Genomic DNA, 14,539 nt, shown 5'->3' with positions numbered 1-14,539 from the left:
AGTAATGATGCAGAAACAAACTAGTCTTTTAGCAGAGGCTCATTATAAAGATGGCTAATATTACACTCAAGTAGCTTAACTGTAAGATTCAAGTGGGGGCTGCCCCGTCACTTGTTCTTTAGAATCTACAGGGTCCCTATGCGTTAGAAATGATCCAACGGCATTTAACAACAATTAGGATATTAGTAGATTATATTATTTGGTGTCTAAACTGTTAAACAAGATCTTCATATCCAGGTTTGTTCCTATGTCTCTGCTGTATGCATATGAATTCAGGATGAACTGAAATAATACAGAAAACAATCCCAGAATGTTTACCTTGGTCTCTTCTAATCTGTAATCAGGGGGGATGGTTTCTTCTTTTTCACCAAGTTTTTCACGGTCTTCTTCTTTAGCTTTCTCCTGAAAAAAAACAACCAAATTATATGAAATTCATTGTTAATAGATCATTTCCCAATACACAGATACTTGAGTGACTGAATCTGAAGAAAAGAACTGCATCATTAGGCTAGCATATATGAGGGGGATTCTATTCCACATATTTTTGATGCATTCTCATAGATATTAACTTTATAATCAAGTCCATATAGCAACTAAACCACTAGCACTAGTGTAGATGCCACCATGAAGCACACTGGGCTCAAAGGGAGGCCCGAGAAACAGCAGACAACTGCCATTTCTCTCAGAAGTCTAGTTCCTCAGCAATGTGAATGCAGGTAGGGAAATGGGAAATTCTGCTACATAGCTCTCTCTATTCATTTATTGCTACAGTTAGACACTGATGCTTACTCAGGCTTAATTTAGTAAGCAGAATATGCAGAGTAATATATAGAAAGCCACCTAGTCATGTTTTATGGGAAATACATGTAAACATATATAACTAATGTTTGGAGGGCAGATCCATGACAGTTACTTTCTAGAAGTATCTGAATTGCCATTACCTTGATTTTATCCACCACAGGTTTTCCATCTTCTGGATCTGCTTCCTTTTTCCCCAGGCTACCAGCCAAGGCTTCAACAGCATCGTCTGGCACCACACCCTTCTAGAAGTACATTAGTGAATATCCTAAGTAAGTGGTTAATCACTTCTTTTAAAACAGACTGTATCAAACAATTCTGAGAGGCATATCTTATTCTACACCCAGCTAAGCACCACACATCACCTAATAATTTAAATGTCTTTAAAAAATATTTAAATTGTTAAAAAATTAACACAAGAATACTATTACAATAAATATTAAGTGTGCATAATTTAGATAATTTATGAGATCTACCCAACATATTTTCTCATGGAAGCCGCAGCCAAGAAACCAAATGAGGTATTGCATTAGACAAATTTGCTGCCAAGACCTCTTTAAAGTGTTCAAGAGCAAAGATGTCAGCTTGAGGACTAGAGTATGCCTGGCCCAAACCATGGTATTTTCAATATCCTCATATGCATGTGAAAGTTAGTGAATAAGCAAGACCGTAGCAGAATTGATGCATTTGACTTATGGTATTGGAGAAACATAATAAAAGTCCCATGGACTGCCAGAAGAACAAACAAGTCTGTGTTAAAAGAGATACAACCAGAACTCTCCTTAGAAGCCAGAATGGCAAGACTTTGTCTCTTGTACTTCGGATATGTTACCAGAGAGACATCATGCTTGGTAATGTGCTGTTGTTAAGAACTGGTGAGTTGACTTTGACTCATTGCAACCTGAATCAGGGTTTCTGAGAAGCATCTGGTAGGTTTGAACTGCTGACCTGTGGTTTATAGTCCAGTGTTGACCCTACAGCACCATACCAGGAGTCTGGTAAAGTGTAGGGTCAGCAAAAATAGAGGAAGACCCCCAGCAAGATGGACTGGTGCATTGGTAGCAGCAATGAACTCAAGAGTAACAACAATTGTGCGGCTGGTGCAGGACTGGGCAGGTTTCACTCTGTTGTGCCTAAGGTCTCTATGAGTCGACACCAACTCGATGGCACCTAATAAAAACAACAACCCAGACTATTGTGGTTTAGAAGTAAGAAAGGAAACGAAATGAGGTACTATGGAGAAGCTAAAACTCAAAAAAGAAAAAAGTGGTCTTTAATGAAATCATTTGTATTAGATGACATAGGAAAATTTTCATAAAGGCCACAAAAGGACATTCTTCCCAAATCTCTGTGAAACAGTCTAGCCTGTTACAAGGAGGAGGTTCAGACTGAGCCTATTTTCCCTGGGGAATATAGGGGAAGAGCATTCTACTTGTCAAAGTGGAACCATGACTGATTCCAACGACTCTGCCTATGATGAAGTTAACCTGAGTGGCATCTAAAGACTGTCTACCTGTGTTCCATGCTCAAAATGACATGTGGTCCCTCATGATGTAATGAGCCCCCAGCCAGTCTGGTATTCCAAATGAAACTGGGTGAACACAGATGTTATAAAGGGAAAATAAAGGAGAAATCATATCTGCGCTAAAAGATTATATTAGACCCAAACTCTAGGTCATGATCCAGTCACTGTTGCAGTTGTGTACCATCAAATCTGTTCCAACCCATAGCAACCCTAGACAACAGAATTGTCCCAAAGAGTTTCCTACGCTAAAATCTTTACTGGAGCAGATCTCCAGCTCTTGTTTCCCACAGAGCAGCTGGTGTGTTCAATGTTACCACAGTGACACCTGGGCTCATCGAGTCATTCATTAGTGACTCGATTCAATTCAATGATTTGTGACATGGACTTTAAAAAATAATAAAAGTCATAGAAAATATCACATATAAAATGGGTAAGTACCATTTATTTAACTACTGCTTCTGTTATGTGGGTACTGAGTTGCAGTATAAGAGAATACAGATTCCTACTCTTGGTTTTGGTCAAAAGTGTGAAAATCCCAGGATTAAATAACTTCAGAGTTTATTCTTATCACAATTTATGACCTCACATTGAGTATTAGAATTTAAGTATAAAATTATCTTTTCTGCTTATATATCTTGGCCATCATTCAAGTTAGAAAAAGTGTTTTCCTGCAACACTGTTGTACAAAAGCAAAGCTCACCGAAGTGGAAGAGTGGACTGAGTAGAAAGCTATTTATTGCCACCTGGTGGCTGGATACTGCATTGATTCTCTTCCTAGGAAGAACAGAAACCCCTGGTAATCGGACCTTGATAAAGAGCTCTGGTAGCATAGTGGTTGTGAAACTTAAGGTCAGCAGTTCAAAACCACCAGCTGGCTGTTCTGGAAGAAAGATGAGGCTTTTTTCTCCTGTAAAGATTTACAGCCTTGGAAACCCTGTACAGGGTCACTATGGGTCACTTAACAACAACAATCTAACCTCTTGTTAGGGATTATATCTAAAGTGCAAGAGTTGCCACTGTGCCAAAATCTTCCTTAGCCAATCTGATTCCAGATACCTGCTTAACACTTTTCTTCAGTTTGTCACAAAGAATTCAAAAATTGTCTGCTATAGAATGTTGGAAACCACAGCTTCCCAAACCTCATTTAATAAACTGGTGAAACCGTTATAGAAAAGTCAGGAAAATCAGCAGTCTTTATGAACAAAAGAAACTGGAAACGTGACTAACACTGGAAACATGACTCACAAAGACTAACAAACACTTCAGTTTCTGGAGTATTTCATGTTGTCACTGGATTTCTTAAATAATTATTTTTATACAAATAAGACCATATAGGCAACAATTTCATCTTCTCTGATCTTTCTCTGTGTGCCCCTTTGTTCATGAGTCCTTCAGCCTTTTCTGGAGTCCTTTGACCTTTTTCAGACTCCTTAACTATTCTTTCTGGCCCAGAGTTGCCACAATCCCTAGAAATGCCAATTGCTCAACAACTGTAGCTGGAGTTGGTACAGAAAAAGGCCCAGAAAAGAAGGCCAGAAAGTGAGAAAAGAGCTCTGTTTCTATGATCGCTAAATTTATATTTTCGACTCCACAGTCAGGGTCAGGATGGAAAAGAACTGAGACTTCTAGGGACTGGCAGTCACAAATATAGCACGCTCGGGTAACAGGAGTTCTGCCCTACAATGCTGGCAAGTGTCTTGATTCTCATCACTGCCTCCGATTCTTCCATCAGTCTTTTCCCACATTCTCTCATCCTTTCCTGTTTTTTACCACTATGGCCTGTGGTCTGACACCCACAATATACAAGATCTCTGAAGAGTACTCTGTAACCTAAAAAAACAAAGCCAAAAGTGGGGCCAAGTCTTATCTGAGGCAGGAAGGAGGTCTTGGACTCTCACATGTTTGCAGTTGGCACCAGACAGCCCTGGCAGGAAGCACCAAAGGCCCTTGTCCCACACCGTCAAGGTCACTTTTTCTCACACTACTGAACACACATATCCTAAGCACACCCAGTGATTCAGACATCTGTGCTAGCCTGTCTTCAGCTCACTTTCCATCCAAGACAATGAGGCTGGCTATTCCTGCTACTTAGTGTGATGTTACATTCTACCCATCCACAAGCCTTCCTTAATTCCTCCTGTAAAGAAGTTCTTTCTCTCATCTTCCCCTGTCCTCTTTCCATGTAGGAGTAATCACATTGGCCTGTAAGCTTGAAATGTGTTTGGTATTCACACTAGGAAGGCAGCTGTGTCTCTTATCTCAACTAAAGCTCTGAAAGGCTCAGTGATTGTTCCAGGTCAGCCCCAAACCTTCATTTCCTTCATCTCAAATAGGAAGATGATCTCAACAGACTAAATAGTGTCCTGTGAAAAAGTAATCCGAAGATTTTGTAAAGCATATTTAACAATACCATAGATGATAAAGGTTAGCATGCAAAGTGAGGCTTCACGAAGTCTGTAGTACGGAAACATTTCATCAGATGTTAATCAATGAGCCAGGTTATAAAATAAAACTCAGTGAATTTAAAGGAAAACCAAAGAACAGTAGATAACAATAGTTACATCAGATTTCTTTCATCTATTTAGTAGAATAAAATGATAAAAACATACACACATAACAGCAGAAAGTATAGGAGAAGAAAAATGGAACATTCTCAAAACATTTCTCAATATCAAGGGCTTACTCACCAAGGTAGCTGGTTTAGGTGGTGCTGCCTGAACACTACACATTGAGGTTTTAGGGACAGTCTCTTGCACAGGAGTTGGGGCTGGGGTCTTAGATTCCTGAGGAAAGAAGAAAGTATGCAGTTTTAGAATTATCTGGTTAGTTGTACTGAACAATTTGGCATCAACAATACACTGTGAATATTGTTCAAGGTGCCCAGGGATTTGTTGAGTAGCAAGCTTGGCAAGGTACGCGGACACTCTTCAGCTTTCATTACTCCAGCCTAGGTTAGTATTTTTCCTAAGGTAGGTTTCTTAACCTCTCTAAGAATCAGTTTCCATGTTTGTAAAATGAGGACAATGGAAGTACCTAAGCCTCAAGGCACTGTTGGGTCAGCAAAGGACTGTGAACAACAAGATTGGCAGTTCATATCCACTAGTTGCTTCTTGAAAACCTACATAGATAGGGTGGCTATGAGTTGGAACTGACTTGACGGCACTATTAACAACAAACATACTTTGTATAGTATTTGGGAAAACAGTGAGTTAAAAATGTTAGCAATCATTGTTTTTATTTGCCATCAGGTAACATAATATATAATAAAATTTACCAATTATTCAGTTGTTGTTAAGTGCCATAGAGTTGGTTCCAGCTCATAGCGAACCTGTATAGGGTTTCCAAGGAGCAGCTGTTGGGTTTGAATGGCAGTCCATGTGGATTACAGTCCAGTGCTGATAAACAGTGCCCACCAGGAGTCATATATGTTGTTGTTGTTGTTGTTAAGTGTCGTCATATATAGTACAATATAATGTCTTGTTAAGTGCCATGGAGTTGGTTCTGACTCAAGCAACCCTGTATAGGGTTTCTGAGGAGTAGCTAGTGGATTTGAACCACCAATATGGTTAAGGCAGTCCAATGTATTTCCTACAGCACCACATTGTTGTTGTTGTAAGGTGCCATCGAGTCAGGACCAACTCACAGCAGAACGAAATACTGCCCAATCCTGGGCCAACCTCACTACTGTTGCCACACTTGGCCAATCCATTTCATTGGGGGGTCTTCCTCTTTTTCTCTGACCCTCCACGTTACCAAATACGATATCCTTCTGCAGTGACTGGTCCTTCCTGACAATATGTCCAAAGTATGAGAGACTAAGTTTGACCATCTTGGCCTTCAAGGAGCACTCTGGCTGACTTCTTCCAAAACAGATCTATTGGTTCTTTTGGCAGCCCATGGCACTTTCAATAGCATCAATTCTTCTATGGTCTTCCTTATTCACTGTACAGCTTTCACATGCATATGAGGTTATTGAAAATACCATGGCTTGGGTCAGGCGTATCTTAGTCCTTAAGCTGTCATCTTTGCTCTTCAACATTCTAAAAAGTTCCTGTGCAGCAGATTTGCCTAATGCAATACGTCGTTTGATTTCTTGACTGCTGCTTCCATGAGTGTTGATAGTTGATCTAAGAAGAATGAAGTCCTTGACAACTTCATTCTTTTCTCCATTGATAAGTATGTTGTTTATTGGTCCAGTGGTGAGGATTTTTGTTTTCTTTACATTGAGATGCAATCCATACCGAAGGCTGTGGTCTTTGCTCTTCAGTAGTATTTTAAGTCCTCTTCTCTTCCAGAAAGGTTGTACCATCTGCATATCGCAGGTTGTTAATGAGTCTTCCTCCAATCCTGATGTCACATTTTTCTTCATAAGAAAAACATAAAGTAAATGTTGTTAAGTGCCATCAAGTCAGTTCTGACCTATAGTGACCCTGTATAGGGTTTCCAAGGAGTGAATGGTAAGCTTGAACCACCGACCCTGCTTTAGCTATATGTAAATGTTGTTGTTGTTTTTAAGTGCTGTCGAGCTGATTCTGACCCATAGCGACTCTGTATACTGGTTTCCACTGACCTTGCAGTTCAAACAACTTTGCATTCTGAAGCATTAGCCTACAGTGCCACACCAGGACTCAACTGTTGTTGTTGTTAAGTGCTGTGGAGTCCGTTCCAATAGCTATATGCAAATGTGGATTCCTGGTGTGGCATTGTAGGATTAGCACTAGACTGTGAACCATGTGATGGCAATTCAAACCCACCAGCTGCTCCTTGGAAACTCTATACAGGGTTGCTGTGAGTTGGAACTGACTCGACAGCACTTAACAATAACAATAACAACATCCTATATTCTAAGGAGCCCTGGTTAACATAGCCATGTTATCACTTGGTACTACAAGGTCAACAGTCTAAATCCTACAGCGCCACACCAGGACTGCTGTATGTAGGGTGCTATTGTTGTTGTTAAGTGATGTCAAGTCTAATCTGACTCATAGCAACACTCTATAGGCTTTCTAAGGCTATACATTTTTATGGGAACAGAAAGCCTCATCATTCTCCCATGGAGCGTTCTGCTGCCATAAAGATTATAGCTTCAGAAACCCTATGCAGGGTAGCCATATGAGTCAGTACTGACTTGACAGTACTTAGCAAAAACAGCCCGAGATACACAAAATATAGTCAGAATACTTCTTTCAAAAGAAAGGATGACAAAACTCCGTCTCATTCACTTTGGACGTGTTGGTTGGAGGAACCAATCCCTGGAGAAGGACATTATTCTTGTTAAAGCAGGCAGTCAGTGAAAAAGAGAGAGACCCTCAGTGATATTGACTGACAAGAAGCTGCAACAATGGGTTCAAACAGAGCAATGCTTTAGAGATGGGACAGGACTGGGAAGCGTTTTATTCTGCTGTACACAGGGTTCCTATGAGTCAGAACCAATTCGATGGTCGCAACAACAACCTATATACAAGGTACTCAGCAGATAATCATTCAGAGGGTATTATTTCTGCTTTCAAAGAATTTGCCATCTATTCACTACATATAAATACTCAAGGTGAAGATGGGTCAACACTGGGTTATGGCAAATGCGCTAAGAGAAACTAGAGACCCTTGTCTGTGTTGTATTATAAGGGTTGGAAGGGTGGGTATGTGCTGTGGAGTTGACCCAGCATAGGACTTCTGAGGTTGTAAATCTTTACGGGAGCAGAAAGCCTCATCTTTCTCCCACGTAACAGCTGGTAGTTTCGAACTGCTGACCTTGAAGCTAGCAGCCCAACTCACAATCACTATGCTCTTTACAGAGGATTTAAATTGCAGGACTATCAGACCTGCTTAGGAAGAGGACACTCAGACAAAGGCAAGACAAAAACAGCAGGTGAAAAAGAATGGCACAATGGACTTTCTGTAGACCACTTCATGCTACAAGAGTGTTGGTCACTTTTTTTTTTTTTTATGATTATACAAAACTACCACAACAAACAGAACCATAGAGATGCATATTCGAAACGTACGTCTACCTTTTCAGTTGGCTTAGATGGTTTTTTGCTTTTAGACTGGTCAAAATCTTCCGAAAATTTATCGATGAGTTCTGATTCACTCAGGAGCTATAATATAAGAAAAATTGTATATTATGAGGTGACCAATTTTATTTTGTAAAATGTTTTCTTAGAAATTTTATCACTTGTTAACATATATTAAGCCATATCTTAGTAGCTCAAACTAGCTTATATACTTTTGAAAGTTTCTGTATTTATGGCAGAAATTTTATTAGTATACACTTTAAATGGTGCATATTTTTCATTTATCAATGTAGGATGCAAAATGTCATGAACAACTAAATTCTAAGTATTACAAAATTTTTAATGATTTATGCACTCAAAACTTTTCCTGACACTCAAGTTTCACAATAACTTTGTTCAAATAAAATAGCCTGTCTTTTCCCGGATCTTTAATTTTCTGGTGTGATTTTTTCTTTTTTCTCCTACTTCCTAATGACTTCCCTTCTGAATAAACTACAGGAAACATATACTCCTTTCCTATGTCTAAGTGTTTTTGGCAAGAAAATTCTGCTATCTTAGTTCTTTCAGTGATGCATACAGAAATTCTGACTATCAACAGTAGATAACCAATGACAGAATGGCATGAGGATTCACAATCTGGGCCCCAGTGTTGACAACGTGATTCAATAGCATGCTTCAACTAGCTAAATGACCTTGGGCAATTTACTTATCCCCCAAGTCTCAGTTTCCTCACCTGTAGAATGGGAATAATAGTGTCTTCATCAGTGAGACCAAAAAGCACCCAACACAGTGCCATGTAGAACGTTAAATGGTTAATCATGATTGGTAACTAATTGTTGCTACCAACTTAAAAGCTCAATAATCATTAAAGTATTTGATCCAATGATTAAGATCAAGCTCTACCAACTTAGTCTTAGAGCCATAGTGACATCAGCAGCTAATGTTCAAAGAATACTAATCAGTCTAGTGATGATACATGAGAAAACACTCATTAAAATATGTGAAACATAGATGTCAGCCAAGTGTTCCGGCTGAAGTGCCCCTTTCCTTCATACAAGCTTGGCATGCACAGTGGAATCTGGCTTCTCAAAAGATCTCAATTTATACTATACACTTCTTTGGTTGTTCAAGTATCAGATATAAAATTCATTTCCTAACCTTTGATTTTTCTTCAGGCTCTGGCAACAGTGGTTTTCCATCTTTATCCTGTAAATGAAAAATAGTTTATTGAAAATAAAAATCCTGTTTTCATATCCCATAAGGTTAGTTTTGGGGAATTCTGGGACATGAGAGGAGAGCTTGATTTTTTCTCTTAGATTTGAGTAAATTTGTATTTCATATTTACCTTTTATGTTGTTGTTAAATGCCATCAAGCTGGTTCTGACTTATAACAACCCTGACAGCGATTCTAAAGAACAGCTGGTGGGTTTGAATCACTGAACTTGTGGTTAGTAGTCCAGTGCTTATCCTACACCACCACACCGGAACCCCTTTCTAAAAGAATGAGAACAAGGAGTTGATATGCAATCAGGTTGATTACATTTCTCCAACAGGTGTTTATGTGGCTTTAGCAGCTTAATTAAGGAGTCCATGGACTGCCAAAAGAACAAACCAATCTGTGATGAAAGAAGTGCAGCCAGAATGCTCCCTGGAAGTCAGGATGGCCAGACTTCATCTCATACTTTGGACATGTTATCAAGAGGGACCAGTCACTGGAGAAGGATGTCATGTTTGGTAAAGCGGAGGGTCGGAGAAAACGAGGTAGACTCTCAATGAGATGGATTGGCACAGTGGTGAATGTGATGGGCTCAGGTGTAGCAATGATTGTGAGGTTGACCCAGGACTGGGCAGTGTTTCATTCTGTTGTGCATAGGGTCACTAGGAGTCAGTACCAACTTAATGACACCTAACAACAAACAACACAGGAGACTTTGGTTTGACTTGCACGGTTGGCAGTTCAAGCTCACCAGTCGCTTCTCGGAAACCCTATACAGGGTTGCTATGAGTTGGAACTGACTTGACACCCCTAACAACAACACAGGAGTCCTAGTTTGGCACTGGATCACAAGGTCAGTGGTTCAAACCCACCAGCCACTCCTTGGAAACTCTATACAGGGTCACTAGGAGTTGGAAACGACTTGACGGCACTTAGTAACACAACACAGACAATGACAGATACTGTTTACAAAATTTTACTAATAATGATATACATTTACTCTTACTTAAAAGTTACTGGGAAAAAATGTCTTCCACCCATTGGACAGGATGATAGAAAAAAATACTTGGCAAGAAAGGTAAAGTTACATTAATGAAGGATTTAAAACATAATAAAAAGATGATGCTGGGGGTGGGGGTAGTGGTGGCTGTGTGTCATTGAGTCGATTTGGCTCATAGTGACCCATGTAAGTTTCCAAGGAGCAGCTGGTGGGTTTGAAACACCAACCTTGAGGTTAGCAGTCTAATACTTATTCTAAGTGCCACACCAATTTAGGGTATTTATAAATAAATCTGAATTTTTTTTTTTGGTATAATTGTTGTTGTTTTGATGTTATAACAATTTTCTATCATGTGTTTGTTTATGTGTATTATTTCAAAGATAACTTACAAATATAATTACCGAGGTTAGTCTACCAGCCTCACAACAAACCAAAACTCCTAATGAAATCATGTTAATTAAGGATAGCTATAAATAGCTGTAAGGGGCCCTGGTGGTGTAGTGGTTAAGTGCTCAGCTGCTAGTAGAAAGGTCAGCAGTTCAAATCCACCAGCTTTCCATGGGAGAAAAGACCTGGCTGTCTGCCTTAGAAAACCTATGGGGGAGAGTTCACCTCTGTCCTGCAGGTCACTATGAGTGAAACTCAAGGATAGTGAGTGACTTTGGTATAAGTTAGCTGTACATTTGAAGTTGCCAAAGAAAAAGTCCCAAATTATTTCTTCCGCTTTAAAGTTAAGAATCTATGTCAGACATTGTTAATATCTGAAACGTTTCGATCTGTGTTCATCTAACAACTATTTTTTGGAAATCAGGCGGAGACAAACCATCCCTCAGTGGGTCTAACTGTACTGAGCAGAGAAAAAAGGGCTTGTGGTTTTTGGAATTAATATCTGAACTGGGACAGATGTGTCCTTAGCATCAAGTGTGTGGACCTGACAACATATGACACAAAGTCAAAATGAATGTGCTGCTGGTATACACGGTGGCTAAGAACTTACAACGTACCATGGCTGGTTTTAATCTGAACTCAGAAGGGACTGTTTCATCATCTTCGCCACACTTCTTTAGTTTTTCTTCTTTGGCCTTTGCCTGATGAAAGTGAGAGAGAGAAATAAGTATCTGGAGAACGCATGTAAAATGAAATGATACAACTTTTTACATGCTTCAAAGGTGTGTTGTTGTTGTTATGTGCTGTGGAGTCAGTTCTGACTCATAGTGATCCTGTACCGGGTTTCCGAGGCTGTAAATCTTTACGGAAGCAGAAAGCCTCATCTTTCAACTACCGCGGAACAGCTGGTAGTTTCGAACTGCTGACCTTGTGGTTCACAGACTGATTCGTAACCACTATGCTACCAAAGGTGTGTAGAGAAGACCAAATCAGATGCAAGGTTCTGGAAGTGCTCGGTCACAAACAGAGCATATGGTCATGGTGGGTGATTCTATGGAAGGTAGTGCAAGAGGAAAACAAGGCAGAGCCAGGAGTCCTGGGTGGGTTTTGCTGCTCTGCTTTCCTGTGCTCTGTGATCTTCGGAAAACACTTGGTCTATCTCCTGCTTAGTTTATTGAGCTATAAAATAGGGTTATTAATAATTCTTAAGATCCCTAGTGGCTGGATGGCCGTGGTTGCTAATTTGAAATGATTACCAGCTGGCTGCTAATCAAAAGACTGGTGGTTCACACCTATTCAAGGTGTTCCAAGTGAGAAAGATTTAGCAGTCTTTGCCTCCATAAAGATTACAGCCTAGGGCACCCCATGGGGCAGTCTACTGTCAGTCACAATGGGTCACTATGCATGCATTGGAATGAACTCCTCAATACACAGCAGTAATCCTTACCTAGCTCATTGACTTGTATGGCTCCACAGAGAAAACTAAAGGAAAGAGCTTTTGAGGATAGTAGGCTCCCTGCAGAAGTCAGTTGTAATCATTCTAATAATCTTCATAGGACCTTAATCAATGAGGTTGTAACTAAGGGGTGGGAGTGGGGAAACCCAGTCAACTCTCATGACTGTTAAACCCAGTTCAGAAATAGGAGAAACATCCCACCACAAATCTTAGTTGATACAGGAGTAACTAGGTTTACCTCTTTCAGTAGCACCAGGACCCTCACTGGGTTACTGGACAATTAACAACTAACCCCATCAGAAATAAAACTGCAGCTTTGTAGCCAATTACTGGTCTTCTAGAACAGAACATTCGCATTTGACCCTTAGTGAGTTCCAAGACATGGAATATTCCTGGTGTGGTGCCACAGGATACACACTGGACCTCAAGGTCAGTTTGAACCACAAGGTCGGTGGTTCAAACTCACCAGTTGCTCCTTGGATCCAACTCAGGATCGCTATGAGTCAGAACAAACTCATGGCACTTAACAACCCCAACATATCAAGGAATAAATTTAAATCATAAGGTAGTGGTACATAGGCACATAACCACTACCTTAGGCACATAAATTCCTCAGGTAGTGGTGGAGTCCTGTGGACTAATGCGTCAGACTGCAAAGTCCTTTGAACTGTAAAGATTGGTGGTTCAAGCTCACCAGCTGCTCCTTGGAAACCCTATACAGGGTCGCTATGGGTCGGAATCAACTTGAAGACACTTAACAACAACAGCAACAAGGTAGTTGTGGAGCTTGGTGTGGCATTATAGGATAAGCAGTGGACTGCTAACCACAAGGTCAGCAGTTCAAACCAACCAGTCCCTCCTTAGAAACCCTATACAGGGTCACTATGAGTTAGAACTGAACTTGACGACACTTAACAAAGTAGTGGCAAAGTCACTTAGCAAATCCGAGACCAATACGCTGTTCTTGTATACTTCTCAGCTAAGATAATAGTTCTCTGTTGACTGATTAGAGGTGCCTTGGTGGGCCAAAGGTTGAGAGTTCTGTTGATAACCAAAAGGTCAGCAGTGTGAACCCACCAGTCACTCTGTAGGAGGAAAATGTCAATCTGCTCCCATAAGAATTATAGCCTAGGAAACCCTTCAGTTTCTATCTTGTCCTATAGTCTCACTATAAGTTGGAACTGACCTGAGGCATACAACGATTTATTGATTTAAAAATTGTTTGATTTAAAACTTACCAAGCACCTTAAAGTTAGGTGTCACTTGCATAGCACCGTGCTCTCCCGTGGAAAAACCTATGGATGGATGCACAGCTAGATCCTTTCTTATCCTTGTTTATCTTTGGATCCTTTAAGTGCAGTGTACTGTGGTTTGTATATACTTGTTGTTACACACCATCAAGTTGGTTGTGTATGGTGGCAGTGGTGCTGTGCTGTGGAGTCAGTTCTGACTCATAGTGACCCTGTATAGGGTTTCCGGGACTGTAAATCTTAACGTGAGCAGAAAACCTCATCTTTCTCCTGCGGAACCACTGGTAGTTTGGAACTGTTGACCGCGAAATTAGCAGCCTGACTCGTATCCACTATGCTACCAGAGCTCCTTTGGTTATGTATGTTGTTGTTGTGTGCCGTGGAGTCGGTTCCGACTCATAGCGACCCTGTACAGAGTCTCTGAGGCTGTGAATCTTTACGGGAGAAGAAAGCCTCATCTTTCTCCCACGGAACAGCTGGTAGTTTCGAACCACTGACCTTGTGGTTCACAGCCCGATTCGTAACCACTATGCTACCAGAGCTCCTTTTGGCTGTGTATAGTAGGCACTAAAAAATGCTTTCTGAATTGAAACAGCACTCAAATTGGTTTCCAAACAAAAACAAGGGAGATAAATATATATATATAAAGAGGCCCCAATGATTAAGAATAAACATTTATGCTGCTTGTTTCTGAAGATTAAATTAGTTTTTCCACAGATCACTGTCTAGTGTGGAATGTGCTGGAATGGCAGACTCCTATAGGATGGTATTAGGTGTTGTGAACCTCCTTATCACATAGACTCTTCAAGACGTAATGAATTCACCATCTAGGAGTCCAGCTTAAAAACTCACAGAACTGATGATGTGCCTTTAAAAAACAAAAACAAAAACAA

At 40.3% G+C, this 14,539-nt stretch overlaps 1 protein-coding gene across 1 annotated transcript in view; it reads right to left on the bottom strand.

The window, feature by feature from the left end:
• CAST (calpastatin) overlaps positions 1-14,539 on the bottom strand; it is a 59,937-nt gene that overhangs the window by 17,295 nt on the left and 28,103 nt on the right. The window contains exons 14-19 of the mRNA XM_006867896.1: positions 11,558-11,641; positions 9,496-9,543; positions 8,329-8,421; positions 5,011-5,106; positions 942-1,043; positions 319-402 (exon numbers count right to left, since the gene is read on the bottom strand). Of these exons, the coding sequence (XP_006867958.1) occupies positions 319-402; positions 942-1,043; positions 5,011-5,106; positions 8,329-8,421; positions 9,496-9,543; positions 11,558-11,641 (507 nt within the window). The remainder of the gene's footprint in view (positions 1-318; positions 403-941; positions 1,044-5,010; positions 5,107-8,328; positions 8,422-9,495; positions 9,544-11,557; positions 11,642-14,539) is intronic.

This window comes from Chrysochloris asiatica, unplaced genomic scaffold (assembly GCF_000296735.1).
Source record: "Chrysochloris asiatica unplaced genomic scaffold, ChrAsi1.0 scaffold00111, whole genome shotgun sequence".
In the NCBI taxonomy this organism is placed as follows: Eukaryota; Metazoa; Chordata; class Mammalia; order Afrosoricida; family Chrysochloridae; genus Chrysochloris; species Chrysochloris asiatica.
This window is presented reverse-complemented; position numbering and strand designations above follow the sequence as displayed.